General features: G+C 48.4%; 1 protein-coding gene across 5 annotated transcripts; it reads left to right on the forward strand.

The window, feature by feature from the left end:
- Window positions 1–1303: 1303 nt before the first annotated feature.
- Window positions 1304–23111, forward strand: BOK (BCL2 family apoptosis regulator BOK). 5 transcript variants are annotated; one of them, XM_035544394.2, is made up of 5 exons: window positions 1304–1620; window positions 2506–2879; window positions 6260–6388; window positions 13116–13279; window positions 17912–23103. In XM_035544394.2, exons 2-5 carry the CDS (start codon window positions 2657–2659, stop codon window positions 18035–18037), a joined length of 642 nt encoding a protein of 213 aa, XP_035400287.1. In that variant the 5' UTR covers window positions 1304–1620; window positions 2506–2656; the 3' UTR covers window positions 18038–23103. The 5 variants fall into 5 exon arrangements, with proteins under 5 accessions (XP_035400287.1, XP_035400288.1, XP_035400289.1 ...); XM_035544395.2 differs by having other exon boundaries at window positions 1337–1620; window positions 22480–23053; XM_035544396.2 differs by having other exon boundaries at window positions 1338–1620; window positions 17676–23111.
- Window positions 23112–23996: the final 885 nt, after the last annotated feature.

The following is a 23996-nucleotide window of genomic DNA, read 5'->3' on the forward strand; positions in this document are numbered from 1 at the left end:
GCTCCATGGCACTCACACATCTGCCAGAGCTCTGGCAAGCATTATCATTAGTTAAGCAATCCTGATATTTAAGCATTCATCTTTGTTTCAGAGCTCTGCTGAATAGGAGCAGCTTAAATAAGACTTCAGCTTCAAGCTGTTAGCTGCCACAGGAGGCTTAGACATAATTGTAATGATCCCTCAACCATCAGAATTGCAAAGGCAAAAGTATGATTTCCCAGGAGACCATGGGCTGCTTGCTGCAAAGGTGTGCGTTAGGGACGGGCAGCAGCACAGGATCTCAATTTTCATGGGACAGATCTTAGTCCGTAGTGATTACATTTAAATTTGAGGAAGGCAAGAGGATAAAAACAGAGTCTTCAGAGAGAATCTTTGGGCAACTACTTCTGGTACTTCGTGTCAAGGCAAGGCAGGGGTTCTGAGCTAAATGCTGCTGCATACATGTATGTCGAATTGACCCTGCTAGGCGAGGTGCTCGATACATCATACAGCAAGGTTTTACATACAGGCTGGTTGTTCCTTCGAGACCGGCAGTGGTACAGGTTGTGCTTGTTTTTGGCAATCAGCTCCTCGAGAGGTGCCTCTGTCTTTTCTCAAAGGCGACAGGCGAGAGATGGCAGCGGTTACCTCTTGCTTCTGACCTCCTTTTGGGAAGGAAGCATTGTGAACATGCCATGTTCTCAGTTATCAGCCTACAGCTTCGTATTTCTTGGGGAACGTTTGTGTTTGGGCTGGTAGGACCTATATTTCTGCAGGAAACTTCTATTTCTGAAACTTCCTTTGTTCCAAATTGACAGCAACAAAAAATCCAACATTTGTACACAGTCTATTGAGGTGAAATGGTATCACACACCCAGAGGAACAAAGCTGAGAATCGTGGCATTAATACAATGGTCATGCAGCAAGAAGCTGATGTTGAGAATAACTTTGGAATATGTTGGAACGAATTGGAATGTTTTCTTTAAACTTTGTATGTTAGATTTTTTAACACAATGAAATGAAATGGGCACATTCCTGCAAAGCATTTCAGTCCCGACAAACTATTTTCCACTGGCAAAGTCGCTTCAATTTTGTTTAACCCGGCTGCTCCTGGCTCTGGGGAAGGTAAGCATCACTTGTGTAGCCCCACGTCGTAGCTCTCCGTTCGACACCTCCAGTGTTTTGGACCCACCAGTGGCTGGCCAACACCGACTCCGGTGTCCGGTCTTCGCATCTCAGCAGAGCATCCAAGGCTGCCAGCGAACCTCCTTAAGAGAGAAGCGAGGGGAGGAGAAAGCGTGTTCAGCAACCCCACCTCCTGGTTATTTCATCTTCCTTACAAGGCTAAAGCCAGCAGCTTTCCTCTGCCTCTGGGTCCCTTAAAAGCAGCAGGGCAAGCCCCAGGGCTCCCGGCGGGTGCAGGAGGGTGCGAGGCTAGGTGGCACTGCCCGCCTGGTGCCACCGCACTGTGACAGTGGCCTCGGAGCCCCGGGAGGCAGAGTGGCACTGCCTGCCTGGTGGCACGGCACTGTGACAGCGGCCTCGGAGCATCGTCCAGGGCTCCTTGGTCCCCATCCTCCCAGCAAGCACGGACCAAACCCCAAAAGCAATCACTGAGGGGGAAAAAGCGCAACGTGAGAGGTAAATGCATTTTTATTGTTGTGGAGAAGGACAAAAGGAATGGGCTTTGTTTAGCTGGAAATTCATTAAGGCACGTTGATGTCTAAAACTGGGGATTTAAAATATCATCTGAATAAAGGCTTTGGTCTGACTGATTTCAAAAGCTGCACTGGGTTAAAAAGATCAACAGATGAATTCAGGTGACTGAAGAAATTTTAAATTTTCTCTTTAGGCATTCACACTTGGAAACTTTCTTTGGAATCTGCTTTCTGTTTCACTCTCTCTGCTGTTGCTAAAGTATTTTGAGTAGTAATATGTATGTTGCTTTAAAAAAATAGGAAAAGAAAGAAAAGCTGCAGAACCAAAAACTGACCTTGGTAAAGACCTGGTCTTCTGTTGGAGTTAAGGACTAATAAGACCTTTGAAATGCTCCCGTACCCGTGTTCCTGCAATTCATTAGGGCCATTTCTTCAGAAACATCCCGGACCTACTGAGCTGGAATGCCTGTCTGCATCTGGTTGAGGTTACTGTAGCTGGTATTTAGGATTCATGTTTTTTCCAGTTTAATTGAAACAAGCTGAGGTTGTCTACACATTCTGTGAATTGTTTCCATGTCCTGACCATCCCGTCTCTCTGAAGTGTAATTCTAGGGCTGCTGAATCTGAAAGGGAAAAGCAAAAACACATAGGTAGTGCACAACTGCAGCCCCTCTGCAGGCCACGCTGCCAGTGGAAGTCAGAGTAGCTGAAGGAAGAAGACTTGGACACTTGTCTGTGAGATTCACTGAGACAGATCTTTTCAAAGCGCGATAGTACTGACCTTAGCTTAGCTGTACAGTATCATACTTGGGCTTCTGATTTGCATCTTTGTGGCCCTAGAGGACTTACAGATGCTCTTATTTGTCAGGTAAAATGAAAGACCGGCTTTTTGAGAATAGCTGCTGGAAGCTGTGACGGATCAGGAGAGCTGTGCATTGCCACGCAGCTCCTGCAGACCCTAAGGCATCGGGTCAGCCTCCCAGCGAGTGCATGCAGAGGCGTGGGTGCAGCAGCGGAGGATGGAAGTGCTTCGCCGATCCTCAGTCTTCGCTGCAGAGGTGATGGAGGTGTTCGACAGGTCTCCCACTGACAAGGAGCTTGTGTCCCAAGCTAAGGCCCTCTGCAGAGACTACATAAATTCGAGGCTGGTTCGAGCAGGTGTCAGCTGGAGCAAACCCGAGTGCAATGCGCCAGTGCCTGGTGGTAAGCTGGCCGAGGTGTCTACCATACTGCTGCGGCTGGGTAAGTCCCTGCGGGCACGGGTGCGAAGCAAGTCCTGCATGGAGCAGTTCAGACCAGACTAGGAAGGAGCCTGTGGTTTCTGGGACTGAAGAGTGCCAAGAGGCTTTCTGTGTGATGATATAGAGGCTTTTGTTCTCTGCTGTGAGCTCTGGGATTTGCTTTTGGTGATTTCCCTGAACAGCTCCTTGCATTTCCTTAGTTCCTTGGGGCATCGCTCGGCACCCTGGTTCTGCAGAGCTGCATTTTCTGAGGACTTGCGACAGCTAAAAAGTATGATGCAGTCCAACAAAACCCAACAGCAAACCAATTTTATCTGCACAAGACTGCAGCTGTGTAAGAGTTTTAGTTCTTTCAGTAGTTTTTGTCAGCTTTGCATTTTAAACAGGTCTTGCGGTGTCTTCTCCAGGCACTGGTGACTTGGCTGCCATGACGCAACCCAGCCTGGCGTCTGGTAGAGCACTGATGGCTCCACACCTGGGCTTCAGCAGCAGCTCACCTAACTGCAGGGCTGTTTAATTTGGGGGTAATTGCTTAGACTGCGTGCGCTGGAGATTTTACAAAAGCTCCTTTCCAGTGACAGTGCGTTGATGGCATGTTTCATTTGCTGTTGTTTACCTTACTTATTCAGCAAGACCCAGCACTCTGCTTCTTGGAGGTGGCTTCCAACATCCCTCTTTGCCTGCGGGCTGGAATATCAGTTCACATCTGACTTGGAAGCTACCATTAGCATTTGCATCTGATTTAATTACACCAAAGTTCAAATAAGTCTGGTGAAGCAACCTTTAACTGGGCCTAACCAACTCAGGACCAGACTGGTTTCTCCACTTTCTCCTCTTTCTTTCCTCTTCTGTTTGATGTTATCCCAAATTTCTTTTTAAGGCATAGCTGTTCTTCTTCTGTGTGGCCTTTTTATTACTATTCTTTTACAATTTTTCCTCTCCTATGCTGACTTTTCTATTTTTGTTTGTTTGTGTGTTCTTCTGTCAGTCTGGTGGCCCTTTTGTCCCCCCAGTTCTTTGCCTGGGCTGGGGGCTGCTTTCAGGCAGGTCTGTGGGTGGCCAGGAGCACGCTAAAGGGCAAGCAGGTGGCAGACTGGATCCGAAGGCGTCTCCTGGGTGACTCTCCTGGTACTTATTCATGTCCAGATGGAAAGATTTGGCTGATGGTCCCGGGAACTTGGCGCCTTCTCTGAGCAAATCTGTTTGTGGAGAGCCACAGTACCCATGCAACGAGAAGGGGAACAGTCCTTCTTGTTAGGATAACAAGTACCTTCCACCCTGTTTGTTCAAAAACGCCACCTGCCACATGGCTGTCCCTTCCTTTTCCCTTTGTGGCCATAGCCAGTGCAAGGCCATGTGGTATCTGGCTCCTACCAGGAGCTGTAGGCTGCGGCTGCTTACTGGACAGAGCAGTTTTTGCTTTGTGCTAGTGCTGAGAAGCCTGTGGAGATGAGAACTCAAGGGATTTCCTACTCCTCTTGTACATGGCAAGGCAGCAGGGCCCGGTGAACTGGCTGGTGGGCCAACAGAGGTGCTGGCCACAGGCTGTGCAGCTGCAAAGTCTTGGGCAGCATCAGCTCAGTGAGGCTTAGCAACTGGCCAGTGCAATTAACTGATCATGTGTGGTAAAACCTAATGGTATGGCCAAATGAGACACCTCAGAGCCACTTACCACACGTGGCGTAGGTCTGGTTTATCCGAACTCCTCTCTCCTGTGGGCAAAACCCAGACAAGTGCCTTTTCTCCTCTGAACTGAGCTCCTGCATGTGGAAACTGCTGCTGCTGCCCTGCTTGCTCTTCCAAGATTGCTGCAGGAAGGAGGAGAAGCACAGAAATTGCTCTAAATGTCACAAATTGTGCAGCCAGTCAGTTAACAGACCCTGAAGGATACCAGCAGTGATCCTGGGACTTCTTTGCCGCACATTTTCCTTCCCCCGCTGCTCTGTGTATCGCTGTGGGGCAGGGCTGTGTGCTTCCAACCCAAAGGGGCCCTGATCTCATCTCAGTCCTCCAGTCACTGCTTGTTAAAAGCTCTCACAGTGGCAGGCTACCAAGTGCTGATCCCAGCCTGTCCCGCTCCCCATCCACCCCGCTGGGCTCAGGGCAAGGCTTCTTGCAGCCACAGGGAAGCCTGCGTGCTCCCTGCGGGGCGAGAACAGCTGTCGAATGGTTCGTCTTATCAGGGCTGGCCACACATGTGCAGGGTTTCCTCTCGCGATCAGATTGTGTGCAACAATCCCATGGGCACAAAGGGCCGGCACAGTTCCTTTGTGGACTTCTCCGAAGCCAGGCTTTGCCCATGCCGGGCTGAGCGCCAGTGACCGGTTAAATGAATTCAGGTTGAGCAGCAAATGCCTCTGGAGCAAGCCCCTGGTGGTGGTGATGTCTTTCCTTTTCAGCTCCCACACAGTGAAATTTTCAGGGGAACCTGCTGCCCTCTGGCTGGGACAGGCCACCTGGGTGCTGCAGGGGAATGGCAGGGGGCTGTGACAACTCTCCTGTTCCCCTGGGTGCTCCAGGGCATGCCCATGCAGAAGGACGAGGAGTATCCTTTTCAATCTAGATCACCAAATAGGAACCTCCACACACACAGAGCCTCAGTCCCCTGCAGTATTTGCATCGTTTAATGCTCCCACAGCGTCTCGGCCACACTTGTTAAATAGCCATGAGAGGTAACACCTTCAACCATTTCTCAGCTGGGGGAAAAAACAACCTGGAGCTGAAAGCACATCCTCTGTCTGTGTCAGGAACCTTGCTGCTGAGGAGCCAGGCAAGCAAAGGATCCCTTTGGAGGAGAGAAGGAACTGCAGGTCAATGCTCTCTGCCTGTGGTAGCACAAAGTAGCTGAGCTGGGCTTCTCTTTGCTCACTTCATGTTGTGTGGCTCTGGGTGGATTCTTGGCTCTCATCAGCCTTCAGCATTCTTGAGTCACTCTCATCATAAGGCATTTTTGTACAGGCTGAGGAAGGGCGTAACTCTGAAAAGCTTACGCAGGTGGACATGCCTCCTTCTCACTTCTGAAAAAATAATTGGGATGGCTTTGTTTCTCTCAGGCCTGTCTCCTGTAGTGGGGTAAAGGCAGACACTCGCTGGGTTCTGACTTTGACAGCCAGCCTGGGAACATCATTTGTATCAGGGATTGCTGCAGCCACGCCACTGGTACCACTCCCTTTAGGTGTCCCGGGCACAAAGGGTATTAGGGAAGAAGGGAGGAGATGCAGGGGGTTGCCTCTAAATGACCCTAAGAACTCTGCTGCCTGTTTAAAGCAAGGTGGAGCTGGGGCTCTGTCTCTGGCCAGAGGGACACAAGAGATGACCCCAGCTGTAATTCTGGCATGGACCTAGTGCCCTGTGCGTTGACTCCTGACTGCTTGCTTCCAGGAGATGAGCTGGAATACATTCGCCCCAACGTCTACCGGAATATCGCCCGCCAGCTGAATATCTCGCTGCACTCGGAGACGGTGGTGACGGACGCCTTCCTGGCTGTAGCGGCGCAGATTTTCACCGCAGGTACCACGCACAGACGGATACACAGACAGGGCTGGGGCAGAAAGGGACGGTATGGGGCTGCCTCTCTCGGAGAAGGCATGTTTCTGGGATGGCCTGCAAGGTGGGGCCTGCTTTCTGAAAGAGCTGCGGGCAGTTTGGCAGCCTGCCCTGCTGTAATGATTTAATGAGGGCTCCTCCGTGCTCTGTTGTTCTGGCAAGGAAATGCCCTATTTTGTACATCCTTCTGGCAGGTTCTCATTCATTCGAGAAGCCATCTCCTGCCCTTCCTCCTGAGGAGGTGGTGTTACCTCATTGCACAGGGATGTCACTCATTCCAAGCTGCTTCGCTCACCACTGGCAGCCAGAGAAGATTCATTACGTGGGAGTCTCCCTTGTTCCAGCTCATGCTGCTGCTGTTAGAGCCAGAACCAGCTCATCACAAGGGAGTTCCCCTCTTCCTGGCTTCCTTTCCCTCAGCAATAGCCAGAGCTGCAATGGAACCTGCTGCTTTCAGTTGCTGCTTCGCCTTCCTCAGAGCCAGAGACGGGACCTTGGTCCTCGTGGCTAGCTGTTCCCCACAAGCAGGTGGTCTGAGCTTTCCTGTTGCCTAGGCATGAGTGTTCTGCTTCTGTTTGCTCCTGGAGGTTACTGACAAAATCAAAACTACACTCCGTGCTGCGTTCCTGCGAGGGAGCCTTGGCCTCCCCTGAAAACAGTTTCTGCTGTACTTCCAAGCAGGCTTCCATGCTCAAAACCTTTTTATCTTCACAGTCAGCTATACCTTTTTAGGTGCATAAACTGCACGGGAGCCACTGACACACCAGAGAAGCCCTGTGCTGACATCCTGGACTTCAGATCTGAAGTGTGTTGTGATGCAGAGCTCAGATCCTCTCCGGAACAGCAACAGATGGCAACAGAGATCTGAGAGGGAATGCTAAAGCCGGGCTCCCGTCAGGTTTAGCAAGGCAGATTTACTCCCCGGATCAGGGAAATGGAAACTGTGTCATAAGAAATGGATAGATTTGGATTTTGTAGCTAGTGTAGCCCTCAGCGTCCTTTCAGAGCCTTCCTGGAATGCAGGTTGCCTTTGCACTAGCCTGGCCTGGTAGGCAGTGTGGGCTCAGAAAGCAAGAGCCGGGCAAACACAGCAGGAACGTCTGAGTGTGGCTGTGCTCAAAGTACAGGTGCCCTGTCTTGTCCTTTCAGCGCTGAGCTTTATTTACATCAAGGCTTACAGAAAAAACAGAGGTCAGGTTTGCAGGCTTGGGTGTTTGCAGTGCAAGTAAGTAGTTTATCTTCTTAGATGAGTATCGCTGACTGCATCAGCCCAAGTGACAGAGGGAATTAAGCCAGAAAGCTGAATGGGTACAGGTGGTGCAGACTGTGTGTGCTGCTGTGCTGCATAAACATGATGCTGGGGAGAAATCCCTGCTGGCTTCTGGGAGCCGTGCCCTTGCCAGCATGTATTGACAGACACATCAAGAGCTGCGTTTTTTGCTCTTCAAGTTCCCAGCTCAGGAGCTGGGTGAAAATTTTGGGTGCTGTAAAATGTTTTTTGTTGAAAGTAAAGCTAGAAATTTTAACTCTTGGCTTTAACCATGGGGTTTTCAGGAAGGTGACAATGGGATCCAGACTCAGCTCTCTGAGGCTGGCAATACCAGAGACGTTGGAAGCATTTTAGACATGAAGACTAAAGCTCTGCAGCCAGTGCTGCCCCTTGTCTGGGGACACCGTTCTGCATAAATTGCTGGCAGACGGTTGGCTGTGCAGGAAATGGGTTCAAACCTCCCTGGTGCTCTGTGTCATCTGTTTTCTCCTCTTTCCCGTCTCTGCCTCATACCAACTAGCAAGAAAACTTGCAAGTATGAAGCGGGGGTTGTGTGTTCAATCACTTTTATCAATTAATTATTGTAATTTCTCTTGCTCCTGGGTGGCAGAGGGGGAATAGTTTGCTGATTTTAACATTCCTGAGTCCTAGTTGCAGTCTCAAGACTTAACATTTAATGCTAAATCCAGCAAATCAGAGTTGGCTGTGGCAGCCAGACATTCATTCCTTTTTTTTTTTCATAGTTCAGAGGAAAGAGGCTCTTACCAAGCAAAGGAAACCAGAGAGCTCAATACAGTCTGAATTTTCAAGCCAATTACCAATGGCTAAAGCATCTGACCCTGTTTTTCACTGTCCAGTTTATTAAGAAGACAGCCACAGTCTGACACTGCCAGGCCTAGACAGTCTGGAGAGCCCCATTAGTAACATGCAATGCCTATCCAGCAAGGGAGTGGGGGATTTTGACCCTGTCTTGCTGGAGAAGTTTCAAATCTTCACACTGCTCCTCTGGCAGTGCTTACGTGCTATCCCCACTGTCTACGCATCTGGACAAAGTAGAAGCCTTGGGTGGACATCTCAAGAAGGGAAGACTGAGGACATTTGGCTCCCTGGTTGATGCCTCTGCATGGGTGCTTGTGCTGTAGTCAACTTTACAGCATTGTCTGTTCCACTGATCTCAGTTTTGTCTTTCCTCTGGTGTAGCACGGACAGCTCAAATCCCAGTTACAGCAAGATTAACAGCTGAGACTATAGGCAGAAAGTGAGCAGGTCACAGAGCGTGGTAACGTTCAAGCTGTATTTTCTTTCCCTGTTTCTAACAAGCTGTTAGTTATCCAAGTCAAGGAGAGCCTGTCTGTGCAGAGCCTGGCATGGCAGAGCCCTGACCTGTTTTGGATGTTGAGGGATCTGCAGTAGCATCACTTCACGAGTTAATCCCCTCTGAGCACACTCAGAGCCTCACTCATCTTCGGGGACAGTACAGCTGGTTCTGCTGGGTGGTCCGAAGCTGTTCTGGAGCCAGCAGGAGATTTTCCACTGACTTTAACGGGTTTTGGACTGGGGCCTGGCTGAGCTGGCATTTACAAAAACTGCTTAAATAAATCCCTGAAGGAAGGGGTCACTTGGTGGAAGGACAGAAGAAGAAAAGGGAGATGCATTTTCCTTTCCTAAAGGAAACGGTTTCCCAGTCAGTAAGCACTGCTAGGCATGAGGGCTCTCTAAAAGAGGTCTTGTCCTGGTTTTATATGGGTGCTGGTAAGTTTTCAATCAAGAGTGCTTTGGCTGAAGTGAACCCTGTACAACGAGGAACAGGGATGTGTGGTTAATGAGTTGTCATGAGAAAACGCTTTCCTCTGCAGCATCTCACTGCTGCCACATCACTTAGGCTTTATGAGATGAGCTTCCTGCCTTGTGCACATCCCTCTTGGCATCGTTCTCTTCACCAGAGGGAAGTATATTGTGTCTGACTGTATTCTCCCAGCTGTTGAAATGTAGCACTTGATCATATTACTCTTAGGCCTGATTTGCAAGTTAGACTTTGATGCTGAGTGGAGCAGAGGGAAATTTATTTGGGTAACCTTGGATAGCATGGTGCTTGGAGACTGCACAGTTGTGTCTCATGGCTCTTTGTGCTCCCCCTGGGGCAGACAAGCTGAAACACAGTGGGAACAGTTTCAAGAGCAGTTCTTTCCTGCTAATTCATTTTCCCCTGGGCTCGCCAGTGTTTACATGCCTCCAGCTCCACGGCTGGCCTTGAGTCTGCGACTTGTATTTCTTATTTTTAAAGATTCCTTCTAAGCGTCTTTTCACATGTTCTGCATCCTTTTGTTCCACCACTATGGACAGAAGTTTTAGGGCCAGTTTTAATTGCTCTGTTCAGGACTGCTTTTCCACTCTCTCACACACAGCAGGGAGATGCGAATCGCTTGTCCCTCAGCAGCACCTGGGGACGAGCAGCCCCTGTGGATGGCAGCCAGGCCTTCTGAGGAATTTGGAGCAAGGCAACGCTCCTTGCTCAGGCACTGGCCAGATACGACTCCACACGGTGCCACCGACAAGGCAGTCCTTGAGAGAAGAGCAGATGAAGCTGGAGTCCTGCGGGAGCACAGGTCAGGGCCTGCTGTGGGCTGCTCCTGGGGCTGCAGGCCGCTGGAGCCCTCCTGAGGCAGGGGGTGCCTCTGTGTGAAAGGAGAGGGTGCTCCATCCGTGTGCTGAGGGGGATTCGCCTCGTGCAGGCCCTTGTTGAGAAATATCAAGAATCCAAGAATTCATCACCCTACACCACTATGTAGCAACCTTGACAGAAAACACAAGAGCTGAAGGGGCTTTCCTTCTATCCTCCTCGGAAGGAGGTAGCTGGACCAACATGTCCATAGAGCAAGCTGGTTTGCTGGGTATTAGGGAAATCAGAGGTCTAATACGTCTTTCTTAGGGTGTGGAAGGACTTTTTTTTTCCCTGTTAGATAGTTGGGTTTAAAATGAAGTTAAAGCTACCTTTCTCTACTGGGGCCACCAGAGCTCTAGTCTTGGTTACTGCTGTGTAAATGTCCCAAAATGAGTGCACTTGCTTTAGATATTTAGGAGTGAAGAGTGTCAGTAAAAGCTTGGGAATAAGCCACTGAACTCCTCCCTGCAATTTTGGGTAACTTGAGTTCATGTAACTCAAAATGAAAGGAGCCACATTTCTGTGGGGACAGAGGATGGCAATAAGAGGCTGACATAAAACTGTTATAAGCCAGCTGAGATGCTGGTCGGGGAGGTCATGGATGGTGACAGGTAACCTCCTAAAGCCTTTTTCTTTGGGTGGAGAGGTACTGGCCTGCCTCAGGACAGCCTCTGCCTTGCTAGAAGAAACCCTCAGCCTCGTGTTTTCTCATGTGGTTTTATAGCCTCTTCCTGGCTTGTTTTGCTGGCTGTCATGGTGACACACAATGTGAGAAAGAGAGATAAATAGTGTGAATACCACACAGGCAGTGAACTTCCTGAGTGACAGCTCTGGGGAGGGGACCTGCAGAGCCGACTCAGAAAATAAAATCAGAATACAAATAACAGCCAATTTAGCTACATTAATAACTTCCTCTGATCCTGTGGATAGTGCTGGTGAAGGACAGAGGATCACAGCAGACTCTGACCTACTGCGGGGTTATTGTTGTTACAGTGCCTTGCAAAAGGATCTGCTGAAGATTTTGATCTTGCATCAGTCATGAGTAGAAAAATGGCTTTTTTTTGGAACAGTAAATGGATTTTCTCCAGTCTAACAAGCCATTCCTATGGCTGATATTTGAATAGTTTCTCTGTAAAGTTTTGCACATTTTTACTAATAAAAAAGTAATTCCTAAAAGTGTTACTGTGAATGTCGCTTTTGAGGCATCAAGTGGAAGAACCCCAGAAATGCTCTCACACCTGCACGTATGTTAAAGAGATGTGCTCTGCTGCAGTGTGAGCAGACACCAGGACTTTCAGGTCCCATCCTAGAGAGATGTTCAGGATGCCTGGGGGTCTGGGACGGCAATAGAGGAAAGAGGAAGGGTCTTTTAAATTTAAATTATATTCAAGGCTTTCTTAGCTGATAGATTGCTGAGCACAACCAGTTTCTCGATCATGTGTTTAACCCCTTCTGGTGCCTAGATCTAGTGGCTAAACAACTCTCTGCCTTTCCTCCCTCATACCTGTTTTCTTTCTTGTTGCAACCCCGCAAGAATGATTTTGTGTTTTTTTTTAAACAACTAAAACTTCACCTGGCGTCTGTCTACATTTGGGACAGACCTTGGAAAGGCTCCGCAGAGATCTCTCACTGTAAAATACTTCCCAAAATGCTTGTCAAATACTGTATTCCAGATCATAAATTAAGGGGGGTAGTAAACTTCCCAGCAGAGCCAAAGGAAACCCACGTAGTACTGGTAGTTCTTCTCCATGCATGCAGAAGGGTTGCATTTCCAGGTCACTGGTCCTGACAAAAGTCTTATCAGGGACTGCTGGCTGCAGTGTGTGAGCACGGAGGATTATACCCAGTGGCGCTGGCAAAGTGCAGGGGAGCCCCAGGGAGGCTGGCTGGTGCCCAGAGCTGGGCTTGAGCTTGTTTCTTCAGCATGAACAGGAAGATGGCTGCTGCTGGGCCAACCTCCACAGAGCACTCACCGATGGCAGGTCAGCCTGGTAGGAGGCTCTGCTTTAGGGGAAATTAGATGACTGACAGACACTCCCATCCCTGCACTGCTCTCAGTGGGATAGGATATGTGGTGTTAAATATTGCAGGCAGGGGACCCAAACTCTTGAAGTTGCCTGGTTGTTGGTGGAGGCTGAGAGAGGCCCCTAGCCTCTCAGAGCACCCCAACCTCCTCGTCTCTGTAGCTTTGCCTCCCGCTTTTGTTCTTGTGTCACGGTAGAACTGACTGTGTGGATGCTCATCTCTTACATGCTTTTCCTGTCACATTGGAACAGGCTCCTCTGAGCTAGAAAAAAAGCAGGAATACTTTTGTGTTAAGGCTGATTAGGAGTCATGCTGGTAAAAAAAAACAAACAGGTTGCTCAAACTTTTTGAATCTGATTGCCTCCTCTGCAGCATGTACATGGCTGAGAGTTAATGGCAATGTCAACCACTGCAGTGCGCATCTTCCTTGCATCAGTGATAGCGCTGGGCTGCTTGCTCCAAAGCTGCACACCCAGTGCTGAGAGGCACATGTCCAAGTCAGACCACTTCCTTCTGCAGCTCTAGGGGGGGAGTTTTGCCTAAGGCCAGTCTCCTGGTTTTTCTTTTCATGGAAAAACTCATGGGAGAGCATGCAGAACTGTGGCTGTGGCTGGACACGGAGCCACGTGCATGCAGAGTGGGCATGTGTAATGAAGGAGGGCTTTCCCTTCGATTATTCAAGACCGAGTGGCGTGCACATGTGTGAAGCTGGATGACCTCTCTTCTTTTCCTAGGCATAACATGGGGCAAAGTGGTGTCTCTCTATGCGGTGGCAGCGGGGCTGGCGGTGGACTGCGTGCGGCACGCACAGCCGGCCATGGTTCACACTATCGTCGACTGCCTGGGAGAGTTCGTCCGCAAGACCTTGGTGACATGGCTGAAAAGGCGAGGAGGCTGGGTAAGAGAGGCTGTATGGTCTTTGCTTCCACACATGCACACCAGAAAATAAACCCAGTTAAAGGAAGTGAGAGTGCCCCCGCTACAGCTTTATGCAGAAAAACATTGAGTGAGATTCTGCCATGGCCCCGTGGCCACCACTGTCCTACACCTGTGCTAGGCTCCATAGAGCTCTGTCACTGCCTCCTGGTCCTGTCCGTGACAGCACCTGCTGTTCTGGTCCTCAGCCTCCTGCGTGTCTGTGCTGGACTAATTCAATCCCGACCCACTGCTGTTCAGTTCCTGTCTCAAACTTGTCTGGAGCTGCCAGCCAGTTGTAGTTGGAGACTGCAAATAGGAGCCATCATCTTGGGCAGCTGTTTTCTTGAAACTGAATAAATGAGGCCTGCCAGCTTATTTCCCATTCCACCTGCCCCACAGTTCCCCAAGTCAAAGATTATACACTAATGTAACTTGCCACCATGAGGAAATTTAGAGGGTTATTAAAATCTGGTAGTTTGTGCCATTCCCTGACCTGGTGGTGCTCTGTGAGTAACTTCTGATGTAGCTCAAGCTGTAGTGCACTTATGCTTTGAAGGGCACTGCTAACACTCATCGATAGGGCTGGCAGTGGGAGGGCTCGTGGCTTTCACTGACCTTCCCTGAAACTGTGGTTATGGCACAGTGTTGTGTTGGAGCGTGGTACAAGCACCAGTTGGCTATACCCATCTGATTTCATTGGCTCTCTCTATAACCCGTGGGAAATAAAATGCACTGCAGTGGAGCACTGGTTAAAGTAAGAGCTTTATTTAGGTGCTGTGGAATAGCCAGATGCCTTTCTAGCGAGCTCCCCAGAAGCCTGAGACGAGTGGTCAGCTAGGGTCAGGGTTGGAAGCTGGGCGATGTACGTCTCTCTCTGGGTCTCTGTGCCAGTCTGGCAGGGATATAGACACTTCTTGGAAAGATACAGCCAAAATCCCTTTGGTACTGCCTGGCAGATGCTGTCTGGAGTTAAATGTTCCCATGTGACACCACAGAGCTCAGGAGACATCTTGTTCCCAAGGCATGCACTCCTTCCAGGCTGAGCTGCAATGGCACAGTCCTTCCTTCCCGAGGGGTGACATTTATTCCTGAGCTGCCAGGAAAGGGGCAGGCTCCTCACCCATCTCTGGCTCAGAGAGGGGATCTTTTTCCAAACTGAGCATTGCTCCTCTGTGCTGAGAGTTCCCAAGCGTGCCTATAGTCATCCCAATGACCTGGCTTCTCCAGGGGTGAAGGCACCTGTCTGATGGAGGGCAACTGGACAAGTAGGCAGTGTTCTGATTTTGGATCCCTTGCATTTCCTAAGGGTCATTGCCACCTTCAGTCATCCCTGCCCTTTCTAAAGCTATGTCTCTTTGGGGCCAGCTGGGCTGAGGAACTGATTGGTTGGACTGAAGAGGAACCATTGATTTTCATGGCCCGATTTGTTTCATTTTGCATCTGCACACAAAATTGTGCTAAGATACTACAGAGATACCTGAGAAAGCAATTCATCAAGGATCGCTGTTCCTACATATGAAATCCATGCCTCAACATCATTGGTGGGGCTTACTTTAACAGGGTACCTTCTGGGGCTGGTTGAAATGTTTTCTCTGAAACAATTTTTTCCTTTGGAAAAAAAAAAAAAAGTTTCATTAAAATTGGAATGTTGCACAGGAATGTGTCTCCTCCTAGTCTCCAGCTAACTTGTTTCTTTGTTTTGATAAACCATACACGTTCTTGTAAGTTAACATCTTGTTTTAATTTTTGTTTGGCTTTATTAGACTTCTAAACAAAGTGTTTTGATAGTTCCAAATGGATATTTTTAGAAAGTTTGTTGCATAGCAAACAAGGCACAAAACCCACCCCCTGACCAGAGCTGCTTCTCGCCATCTGGGGAGATAAGCCCTGTCCACTGCTAGCTGCTTGTGCCAATCATTCCTCTTCACATGGCCATTACATTTTCCTTGAAGCTACGCTGCTCACTCTCAGGCTCTGGCTCTAGGAAAGGGAAGCCAATGTCACTGCCCCCGCTTGGACAAAATGACTGTAAAAGCACGCTGGGCTGTGCTGATTGCAGCCTTATCAACAACTTTGGGCTGCAGAAAGGAGATATCTTCCCTCTAGAAACACATGGTTCCTTCAGCCTGGGGGAAGGCTCCAAATCCTTTTTCCATCATGTGCCGTGTTTCCCTGAGTGTTCCCATGTCCCTGGGTGTTTCCCATGTGCTGAGTTTCCCTTGATCTAGGCACTGCGGTGTGAAATTGCCCAGCCTGGGTTCACAAATGGGCCAGACGAAATGGCTGTGTACTGGAGACCCTTTCGTTTGGCACCTGACCTAGCTGGTTGTTAGTTTGTCTTGGCCTGGAGTTCGTGTTTCCCCTGTGCACAGGGCCCCTACCTCTTATACATCAGCTCAGGAACCATGCCAAGAGGAACCACGCCAAGAGGAACCACCATGCTCTGAGCTGTTTCGGGAAAGCCACTGCAGAGACCTTGGGAAGGTGTTTGGAAGTCCCCGCTCAGCAGTAGTTTCCCACACGCCTCCGTTCCAGGAATCCCTAGCCTCATGCTTCTGTTTTGTAGGGTGGAGAAAGCCTTCACCTGCCACAGCCCAACACAAAACAAACGCGAAACCTCTTAGGAGAAACAGGAAACATTTACCCCTGGAGGTATCACCTCTTCCTGGGGAGAGTATGCAGCTTTGGCAGTGGCTTTACAGTAGAACAGGAAGATTTAGCAGCTGTTATGTATGTTTTCTGAGCTTGAGACTCAAACTTGTTCAATAAATAATTAACAGGCAAAGATCAAACTGTCACTACAACAGCTTATCGGTGCCTCACAAGACTGAAAGACCTATTTAATCGAGAAGCTTTGAAATTTTCAGTTCCAGTGCCTTATCTGGCGTACTTTATTTGGATCACAATAGCCGAGGCAATTGTTAAACAGCTGAGCTATTTTGTTTATCTAAGCAAGCACCACACGGGCTTGTAAGTGCTTCTGACTGCAGCTCCTCGTGGCTAGCCCCAGTGAGGTCCTTGCCTTTGGCAGGCATGTCACAGCTTCAAGGGGGTCGCACTTTCGCATCCCAGTGGCTGTCACCCACCAGGTGTGCCTACCTGGTTTTGCAGAAGACTTGAGGCACTAAAGCCAGGAGCCATTCAGTTCGTGGAGAGCAATCAGCTGCGCTGACATCTGGATACATGCTCAGGCAGGCACAGGGACCTGTCTTTCTGACGGAAGAGGCAGCTTGGCACAGCTGTGTTTTAAATTTAACACCGTTCCAGACCCTGATCCAGGCTGAATCTGTTCAGGCAAAGCATGGCAAGTTTGCTAAGCTGTCACTGAAAAGTTTAGGCAGACCCATTTTACTTTCCACCACGATACAGGTAAAATACCTGTAACCACTCGCACTACATTGCAGCATCTTCTGCTGTGCACTGGCACGGCTGCTTGCGATGTTTGCCTGTGCTTTTATAGCTGCAGGCAGCAGCATTTCTGCACCTTGTTGTTCACCTTTGGGAACACCCCTTGTGCTGATTCGGCTTCCTCCTGTCCTCCTGTTTGTCCCATCCGTGACTGCCTGTATTCATTCCTCCTGCAGTCTCTGCTCATCAGGTATTTGGGACCTCGGTGTCTCTGAACGCTCCCCGGAGAGCAGCAGTGTAGTGATGCAGCGTGCCAGCCCCTCAGGCTTTCCTGTGAGAGAGGAACCACCGGCACTGTGTGGATGGCCGGTGAGGCTGCTGGCAGCAGACTTCGGTCTGTAGAAGACAGTGGAATCAATGCAGCTGTATTCAGTAACTGGATACAGGGATGTGTCCCTTCAGTCCCCCCTCCTGCTTTCTGATTATAGAATAAGAGAATCACAGAATGGGTTGGGTTGGAAGGATGTGATTTTCTATTTACCTCTGTCCTGTTCACTTTTCCTTCCAGATATTTTATACCTTCTCCTCCCAATGCCATTCAAGATCATGTCTTCATGATTTGCTGGGTTGTTGTTCTTTGTTCCTTGCAGGCCAGCTTCCATTCCTGTTAATACTTGAAACCAGATGCCCAAACGATCTTTAAATCTGGCCCATGTGTTGGGGAGGCATCTCTGCCAGCAGACACATTTCCACAAACAAAGCTTGCATTGCTTGAGATTTAAATTGCGGGTTGGCTTACTTGAATGAGTTCCAAATAAAACATTAAGGCAAGAGAAAAAGTGCAAGCAACTTGAGCTGATATTAAACAGGACAACCTCCGGGAAGCATCTTGCTTTACAGAAAAGGATGAGAGTGCTGCTATTGCCAAGGCTTTCTGTCTTTTTTGAAAAGGGGAGGAAAGTTTCTTTTATTTCATTACTGAGAATGGAAAATGCTTGACAATATACCTGTAGTATTTCTTTCCCCAGGCATGGCCGAGAAACGGACACTTTGCCTTGTTGATGTAGGATGAAGGAAGTGCCTTTCATAGAGCTCTCGAGCCTGATCTAGTAACCTGCTGTGCTTAGAAGTTGTCAGGGCAAGTGGCTGTGGCTGTTCACTGTGTGGCAAAGTGGTGCAAAGCACCGTGTTGGTGTGGGAGTGTCTGTTTGGTGGCTGACACAGTTCTGGGCATCTCTGATGATCTCTGCTCCCTCTTCCTTAGGCAGACATCACGAAGTGTGTTGTGAATACTGACCCCAGCCTTCGCTCCCACTGGCTCGTGGCTGCTGTTTGCAGCTTTGGGCACTTCCTCAAGGCGATCTTCTTCGTGCTGCTGCCTGAGAGATGAACCCGAGCTGCCCGCAGCAGCCCCATGCCCCATCTCCTCCCCCACTCCAGAAGCAGTGGAAATGGCAGCCTCTGAAGAGGAGGAAGAGAAGAACCGGGACAAACAAAAGGCTTGTTCTCCTCTCCCTTCAGCTGGCAGCAGCTGACCGACCACAGTCTCCTTCTGGCAGCCGCAGGAGCCTCTCTCACCCTTATCCTTTCAAGAGCCTCATTTTCCTGAGTGACTCGTGGGTACGCCCCAGGCATCGCCAGTCCCTGGGCACGCTGACTGCGGCACTGTCAGACCTCTGTTCCTTACGACCGTGTTGCATGCTTATGCTAGTGCCAGGCAGAGGGGAGGAGGAAGGGGCTAGTATTTGAAACGGAATAGAAATAAGAGAGGGGGAGCATCCCTCCCTCACTGCATGCGATTCGCCTCTTGGTGCTCAGACTTGCCTTGTGTCAGTTCTTGTTGTTGCACTCGTGTTTGAACTCCACCTCCTCCTTCCAGTCTGCCTCTGGCTTGTTGGGCTCTCCCCATGGCACAGCATGCCACAGGGGATCATTCAGCAGCAGGTTCTTCATGGGATGAAACAAATGTCTGTCGTGAGATGCTTCTCCCTCTGACGCACCCTGGAAATGGCGTTTTGGGGCTGTGTGGGGGGCAGGACCAGAGGGTGTGTGATGAATTGGTAAGGGTTTTGCCCTGACCTCTCCTGCTGCGCTCACACGCAATGTTTGAAACGGGGGAGAGAGGGACAATGCCTTCAACCAACAGCTCGGGTTTGGATTTTATAATGAAGACAAAGCTAAATGTGTGAGTAGGAAAGGCTGGGGGACGTGGTCAGAAATTAGGGAAAGAGTAAGTGAGCTGCCTGATGTTGTGAAGGGGGAAAGCTGTGTCAAAAGCAACTGGTATATGTTTCTCCTTTAATGTCATTGGAAGTACAACCTGCAGTCTTCTTTGTGGCAAAAAATAAAAGAAAATAGGTGGTGTTTCACTATTGCAAAGGGTATTGTATTTGTTTCCAGAGTTAAAAATTCCTAAAAAGGCCAAAACAGTGCAGAGACAAATACTTAGGCCATGCTAAAAATACTCCAGCTTTTTCCCTAGTAGAACGTGTTAACGTGTTAAAACGACAACTCCCCTGGTTCCTGCTCAGAACTTAACCCATGTTGCTCCCCTGTCATGTCTCCTGCCATGGGAGGCACCCTGCTCAGTGCCTTGCTCCTAGGAGCACGGCCTCTCAGAAAAACACTGCTCTGCATGAACAACACGGGGCATTATAGGAGTTTTTGCTGTTATTTATTTATTTTTTTCCTGATTTCCCTCCCCACGCCCTGCGTTTGGAGGGACTTCACAGTTTTCTTCCAGAAATTATGAATGGGTTTGAAAATAGAGCAAGGTATTTACTTGTCAGGACGGATCCCTGCGAGCAGTGCTGTGCTCTGACCAACAGAGCTGCCAGCCGAGGTGTGTGGGTGTTCACAGCATTGCGCAGTCCTGCCTTTTACTGGTCTAGACATTTCTTTTTACTGCTCTAGCCTTTTCTTTTCACTGCTCTAGCCTTTTGCACATGTGCTGCTCCCCCAACAACACGAGTACGGGGCTTTGCCTGTTTCACTGCGCCTGTAGTGAAGAGTGCTTTACCAGATCACTTCACTGCTACTTTTTCAATAGTAAAGTAATCCTGATGCAGGGAAACCCCTAGAAGAGAACGTGGCCCTGCATCCCCAGTCCCCAGGAGCACTCCCCTGCTGTACCAAGGCTGGGTGCTGCCTAGACACACTTTGGCCATGCTACTGAAATCTGGGGGGTTTTCTGCTGGTGGAGTTCTTTGCATGGATACAGCCGATGTTGCCCTGAGGTGGGTGCAGTTTTGTCTGGGTAAAGCTTGCAGCAGTTCCCCAGATAAAACCGAGCTGCCTAAGGACTTTTTTCTTCCGTGCTGACATAATCCTGTTGGCACTAGGGGTTTTGCTGGCACCTCTCCCACTTGGGATTTTCTCCTGTAGATTCCTGATGGATCCGGCTGTACAAACAGCCCGGGTATAGTGCACACGGTGAGCTCAGCTAAACCACCATTTGAGCAGCACGGAGAGGATCCCTTCAGAGCTGTAATAAATGCAGTAAAAGCAGCATACTGGGGGGATGTGGCTTCGTTGTTGTAAAAAAGCTTCTGAAAAATTATGAGAAGATTTTTGATATCTGGAGGTAGCCCTGTCATGACTTGGACAGTTCAGCAGCTGGTGAAATGCAGCTTGCCTTGCCATATCTCGTGTTTGATGAGGTGTGTGAGAAGTGATGGAGCTAGCACAGTTGTACACTGCAGCTGTAAAGACCTTTCTCAATTTAAATGCTGTTTTTAAATGTAGTACTTTAGGCTATGACTGCTTTTTTGCATAAGTAAGTGATATCAGAGAGACTATTAAGGACCATAAAGAGTTAAATGCACCAATTAAGTCAGTTTAACAAAAAGATAAGAATGATAAGCCAAATAAAGCAGCATTGCTAGAAAGGAATGTGTGTGGGTGGGAAGGGGGTTGCACACACAGGCAAAGTTTCAGGCTGGAAACTGCTTATAGGGAAGATCCCCGTGGTGGAGATCCCCATGAGCAGGTTTCAGCCCTTCACCTGCACCCAAAATACAGTGCCCCTCAGGCATCCTGGGTGCCAGGAGGTTGCAGGGTTCACGATTATCTCACTTGTGTGTGTTTTTTAAGAGTCGAATGCACAGGAGACAGCCGAGACAGGGGCTCGGGGAGAGGCTGAGGCAGCTGTAAAAGTGGGGTGATGCTTTCAGCCTGCTTGCCCCATGGGCTTTCCTTGTGGAAAACCCACGCAGTGTGCTGCTGGAGAGAGAACCTTAAGCTAGAGGCTCTCATGCCATAGCAGCGATTCCTATCTTGGCCTGAGATTTTGGAGCTGCAGTTGTGTGTCTGCATCTGCTCCCATCCAACCTCTCACTCCTTGTGCAATAACCACATCGGCACCAGTCTTGCTACCAAAATAAACAGTGAGCAGAACTGCACACACCGTTGTGCATTTGGGAAGCAACAATCCTGAGCCTGACTCAGTCAAGTATTTATGCCGTGTTCAAATTTAGTTGTAATATTTAGGCATTTCAGAGTACTTCCAGAGGTGCTTTACAATCTCAACAAGTCTATGGGTCTATGACTTTACGTTCTTCTGTTCCAGCCAGTCCTACCTGATGGGAGACATCGGGTTGGCTGTTTATCACCCAAGAAAACATTTTCCTTTTTACACAGTTGGTGAAGGTCCTGGGAGCCTGTCTAATTTATGTAGCTGCTAAAGAAAAAGTAAACCGTATTTCTGATGCTGGACAATGAAGAACCAGGAAATGTGGCAATGGGGCTGCCCTTCACCCTGCTAGCCAGCAGTCCCTCAGCTCACATAAAATCTCATGAAGCTTCTGCCTCTTTCTTTGCTGTCACCCCAAGACAGGCTGAGGCACAGCAGGGAGCGGGGGCTATTGCAACGGAGGCAGGGGAGATGCCTGGGGAATAGCGGGAGGAGGAAGAAAGGGTTGGAGGGGGGAAATGGCATCTTAAATATTTCAGTGGATATAGAGTACTTTGCAAATGAGTGGGCTGTGCATTATTACAGCAGGGAATGTCAAGGTCAGAGAGAGGAGCCTGCAGGAACCTCAGCTTTGCTTTGTTCACAGAAGAGCTTGTCCCAATAGGATTTATCCCTGCCTCTCTGCGCCGTCTGTTTTCAGATTCTTGGTAATTGAACTATATTCATTCAGTGGAAATACTTGCTTTATCAGAAAGGTAGGGAGCAGAAAAGCTGCCTTCGCTTGGGTGTTTCAAAGACAGGCATTTGAGAAATGTTTATCGTGTCCTAGACCTGATATTTTTCACCCCCAGCCTCACCTACGCTGCTCCCTTGTCAAACCCTGGTAGTCAGTTCGCCTTCTTCAAAACAACTAGAGAAACCGAAGTGGTCTCCAAGTCTCTCAGCAGATGCCACGTGTTCCCGCACTGCCTTTTCTCTTGTAAATGGAAAGAAAACAATTTGTGAAACCCCTAATTTATCAGACTTGCATCTGGATTATATACTGAAGTACAAAACAATAGAGTCAGGGAGCAATGCTAAGGTTTCCTGGAAAATTGCAATACCAAACTTCCTCATTTTCAGTCCTGTTGTTTAGATCTTGAGACAAAGCTCTGCCTCCGTTTTTGTTATTCTTCTTTTAACATGCAAGGTCTGAGAGTGGCTTTTGTGTGCGATTAAACTGAAAATGAAGCATCTCGAGTCTCTCAGAAGGCTTTCTGGAAAGATCGGACCACTGAGGGGTTCTGATCTTGACAAGAGCTTTCTTCACGTGGCTCTCTTCCACATGTGGTTCCTTGAATTTCTTCACTGTTGTTGTTTTTCAGCCTAAATTTTATCATTTTTCATAGCTATAAATCACCATGGTTTAATTATTTTCTTAGAGCAGCATGAAAACAAAACACATCACTAAACTGAAGACAAGGAAACAGGAATTTAATGTACTGCTGGCTGGGTCTATGAATTTCTTCTATCCAAGTGGTTTGACAGATGGAGTTTAAATACTTCCTCGGAAAAGCCTGTAACCTCTTCAACTCTAAACATCTTGACCCACTGGGATTATGAGCCTGTAGCAGAGCTCTATTGAACTTTATACCAGTATCCAGGACCTGGAAGTGAATTGCACGTTCAACCAGAGGCTGTGGGAAATAGAGTGCTCCTGGGTCAATCACGAGACATGCAGTGGATGTCCGGGCGAGGTCATATGAAAAAAACTTTCCCCTTCCAAAAAAAATAAAAAGAGAGGAAAAAGAGAGAGAAAAAAAGAGAAAAAGAAAGAGAAGAAGAAGAAGAAGAAGAAGAAGAAGAAGAAGAAAGAAAAAGAAAGAAAAGGAAAAAGAAAGAAAAAGAAAAAGAAAAAGAAAAAGAAAAAGAAAAAGAAAAAGAAAAAGAAAAAGAAAAAGAAAAAGAAAAAGAAAAAGAAAAAGAAAAAGAAAAAGAAAAAGAAAAAGAAAAAGAAAAAGAAAAAGAAAAAGAAAGAAAAAGAAAGAAAAAAGAAGAAGAAGAAGAAGAAGGAGAAGAAGGAGAAGAAGGAGAGGAAGAAGAAGAAAGAAGAAAGAAGAAAGAAGAAGAAAGAAAAAAAAAAAAAAAGAAAAAAGAAAAAAAGAAAAAAGAAAAAAGAAAAAAGAAAAAAGAAAAAGTGCTTGCTGGGAAGTTAATTTCCAGCTTCCTTACAAACATATTTGGGACTTTAAGCTCTGAAGAAACTTCCTCTCATTTCTCTGCCCACCTGCTAGAAGACAGCGCTGGAGCTTTTGTTCTCCATCACTGCAGGAGGACTTGCTGCTAAATCTCTCCTTATGTCAAATCCTGAATTGTGGAGCTCAGAAAAATATGCTGAAGAAACGAGTCCCCTGTTGTTTAAAGTTTCCACGACAAGCCCTATCTCATGACCTTCACTTGTGCTTGCATTATTCCACGCTGAAGCTCGATAAAAGTGTTTCCACCTCCAGAACTCCCCGCCCTGTGCTGAGCCGTGAGTCGCCCTGGCTGTGTTCCCGAGTCCCTTTCGGCCAGCTGAAGGGCACCCTGTTTGCACACCGGAGGACACCAGGAGCTTTCACCGTCACCACCCTGCTGGGAGCGGAGAGGATGGGCCCTGGGCAGGAGCAGTCCCCCGGCAGCTCTCGGTGCCCCTTGCCGTCCCCAGCCCAGTGCTCCCTGGTGCCTTCAGGGCTCAGCCTCCCTGCTGCAGTGCTGCGTGCCCGGAGAGGGACCAGAAGGATGAGGGTGAAACCCTCTTGTGTCAGTGCCTCACCACGCAGGTGGATTTCTTCGTTTCCCACCAGAATTAAACCTGAATTTGCTGGTAATCTGAAGATTAAAAAAAAAAAAAAAAAAAAAAAAAAGCCTTTTCTTTTGATCTCCTTGGCTTTTCAACAGAAAAATCACATCATCAGTA

The sequence above is a fragment of the Cygnus atratus genome, chromosome 9 (genome assembly GCF_013377495.2).
Source record: "Cygnus atratus isolate AKBS03 ecotype Queensland, Australia chromosome 9, CAtr_DNAZoo_HiC_assembly, whole genome shotgun sequence".
In the NCBI taxonomy this organism is placed as follows: Eukaryota; Metazoa; Chordata; class Aves; order Anseriformes; family Anatidae; genus Cygnus; species Cygnus atratus.

Bases quoted from the DNA above. Each gene is read 5' to 3' on its own strand.
- BOK (XM_035544394.2), top strand. From the start codon at position 2,657: ATGGAAGTGCTTCGCCGATCCTCAGTCTTCGCTGCAGAGGTGATGGAG. The intron at 6,389-13,115 runs GTACCACGCACA...TTCTTTTCCTAG, and splicing joins GGCGCAGATTTTCACCGCAG to GCATAACATGGGGCAAAGTG. The intron at 13,280-17,911 runs GTAAGAGAGGCT...CCTCTTCCTTAG, and splicing joins TGAAAAGGCGAGGAGGCTGG to GCAGACATCACGAAGTGTGT.